General features: G+C 43.2%; 2 protein-coding genes across 2 annotated transcripts in view; both read right to left on the reverse strand.

The window, feature by feature from the left end:
* Positions 1 to 494: 494 nt before the first annotated feature.
* Pmar_PMAR011446 (hypothetical protein) lies at positions 495 to 1590 on the reverse strand (the record flags this gene model as incomplete). Its single annotated transcript, XM_002770937.1, has 3 exons — positions 495 to 713; positions 1173 to 1303; positions 1569 to 1590. 3 exons carry the CDS (start codon positions 1588 to 1590, stop codon positions 495 to 497), a joined length of 372 nt encoding a protein of 123 aa, XP_002770983.1.
* Positions 1591 to 2978: 1388 nt separating this feature from the next.
* Pmar_PMAR011447 (conserved hypothetical protein) overlaps positions 2979 to 3042 on the reverse strand; it is a gene marked incomplete at both ends in the record, with an annotated part of 6432 nt that continues 6368 nt past the window's right edge. The window contains one exon of the mRNA XM_002770938.1: positions 2979 to 3009. Within this exon, the coding sequence (XP_002770984.1) occupies positions 2979 to 3009 (31 nt within the window). The remainder of the gene's footprint in view (positions 3010 to 3042) is intronic.

Below are 3042 nucleotides of genomic sequence, written 5' to 3' on the forward strand. Positions count from 1 at the left end.
GTCACTAACTACACAGCTGCTGTGACTAACTGACTCGTGGAGACGATTCACAACTCAGGAAAGGAAAACTTATACAACCGACGACTCGTTCTCTAGCAAAGAGACCAGGAAAATGCTAGCGAACCGACTGTTTGCTAGAGACAGGCTCATCTGTGGCCAACTGCTGTTCATGATTCATGGTGAAGTCGCGATACCGAGAAAAGGTGCTTTTGGAGAGACAGGTTCAAAACCGAATCCGTTCTCGCCTTGCATGGTGACATCTTCCATTTCACATTTGTGCCACCAACGAAAGGACGCGAAAAAAATTAAAATTACATCAGTATTGTGTCCGCACGTACACAGATATCGGGCATACCTTCTCAGGCTGAGCCTGATGCCTCATCTGACGATTCCGAATTCAAAGTCAGCTTGTCCCTACTTTTTCAACAATGATAGATGTTCCCCAAAGAGCGTGCACTATCCCACATACCGCACCAACCACAGGGTGATGTGAGCTAATCCGTTATGATGATATAGAAGCGAATCTTAGATTCGGAATCTAACTTACCATCATCATATGCTATCGTGGTGATCGGTTGGTAGTAACAACCGTCAATTCTAGACATCCACGTGCCAAACGAGCCCTCCTTTAGTTCCCGCCACACTCTATCACTATCGAAGCCGTCAATGAGCTGAACCAGACGGAGCTTCGTGCCGCGTGACTGCTTTTTAACCTGAAAAAATAGGAACCGGCATTTCCAAACTAAATTGCGAACCGCATATTATTCTCCTCATTCCAACACGACATCTGCCAGACTTCATCACAATGGTAATTTCAATTCTAGGTTGAATTCTTCAGCAATCACTTGTCATGCAAAAGCGACGAGACTCCGAAATTCCTCCACAGAAAACTCCCGAACATCCAGTGGGACTAATAGAGATGAGATTGAATCAACGAAAACCCCAAAGGCTCGAGGAAAAATTCCTTCTCGAATTTACCTCTTACTATCAAGATTACATCACCGTGTTATCAAGGAGTGATCTTTCACCACCGAAAAAATCGAACAACCCAGATGTATGGGGAAACTCTCCTCAATAATTATATAATTATATATTCAATTTTCACCAATCGGAGAACCTCATGGGCCGTCGAACAGAGCAGACCTCGGAAAGATGTATGATACGGAGCTTACAGAAATATGAGATCCCCGACCAGCAAAAACAGGCTCCCATGTATCCACTCTTCCAGCGTCATTCAAAGCAACAGCGTATTTACTTCGCAGCCTCTCAGGTAAGGCTTTCTGGATCTGACCAACACGGCAAGCTGAGAACCTTTCACAACAAAGGGAGATACCATATCGATTTCACTCTCGTCAGTTGCGACGGTATCATACCTCTGACCATCACCACTCGATAAACGCCGCTGCCTATATTGACACTGAATACGATATCTGAGCGAGGCTGGCGTCAACTCAATATTCACTAGCCTTCTATCTTTAGAGTTCCTCATAGGTTTTTTGATACTCCCAGTGATATTAGTAGAAATTCAGTAACACATATAGTGGAATAGTCTATCGACTAGCACTCACTTCCAAAAACGATAGGCACCATTGTCGTTCATCGCTTAGTTCGGCAATTTTCGACTTGCGACTACAAAAAGTGTGATAGATATAGTTTTTGACGGTAACAAATAGGAAAGCGTGTCGGGTTCCTATCACGACTAAGTTACAGTCATGATGATTACTCAACAAATACTTCAAATACACCGACGATAATGATATCTCCACAAAATGCATGCATCCGACGGGTATGTGTATATGCAGTACAACGCTCACCCACACACTTTACATTTCACCACAACATGCGAAATTTCACTGAGCACTCCGCGAGTCACAGAGGAAGCCTATCCCCTTACGTTCTATCAACAGATATGATAGCTTGCTTCAATGCTCGGAACCATTCTTCACATTCCTGCTCATCGTAACTCCCAATGTGTAAAAACTCCAACTCCGATGGTGCCGGCCAAGACGCTGATTCCGACGCTACACCTATAACAACAACAACAACAACAAACGGAAATGTATTCACCAATGATACGTTTTAGTCCAAACACCTAGTCGTAAAAAGAATAATACTCAACAGCTCTCGGTGACACTGCGCTATCGCCTCATTGACAACATACAAAGGTAGTGCCGACGGAATTAATAACTCCCCAAACACGCGTGCAGTAGAATAGATAGACCCGCTGGAGATTTGGTCACTATAGTTGCCGACAAGTAGAAGTATCAATGGACTCCTTGATTCGTCAGGACGGTCCCTCATGATGAAGTTGTCTATCACTCAGTCAACTTCCCGTTCTCCCACAAGTGGACACGGAGTGAATACTGTCGAGATGATATCATATTCATTCATTCAGCTCACATAGAGAATTTCACATTTTGCATTAAATGAAACACGAGTGAAACTCCAGTATACCCTACTTGATGAATCATATCGCAGGATCACAGTTTTTTCACTCAATAGATTCCAACATTGGTAAGTATAATATACCCCCTACTCCTCCAGAGGGCACGCAATACCCTGGTTGTGACTTATTCCATTTAAACAGCCAATACTTTTCCCCTTCAAAAATCAAGTCCAAAACAGTGCAACGCTACCTACCCTACCTACCTACCATCATCAGAATGCCCTCTAACCGGTGGGGGTGGCCATCGAATGACGAAGGACCAGACTTCACCATAGCCGTCCTAAGGCACACTTGGACAATTTCATCTCCCTATGGAATCAGTCTTCAACTATATTGTTATCCATATACAGGGTTCATTGGCTATGAAAAGTTATGGAGCAGGGCCCTCTCCAAGTCGGCGACCTGTCACTCCTTCACACTATGAACAACTTTCGAAAAGAAAATTAATAGTAAATCAACATAAACAGGTTTATACATTTCCAATCTACTTCGGGTTCAGCACAATTGACGACCAGATTTTCACAATGAAATGTTATTTTTCAGCTTTTCCCTTCAACATAATACTAAAATGATTCCCATATACAAAACATAGATTC

Source organism: Perkinsus marinus (genome assembly GCF_000006405.1).
Source record: "Perkinsus marinus ATCC 50983 genomic scaffold scf_1104296964156, whole genome shotgun sequence".
Classification (NCBI taxonomy): Eukaryota; Perkinsozoa; order Perkinsida; family Perkinsidae; genus Perkinsus; species Perkinsus marinus.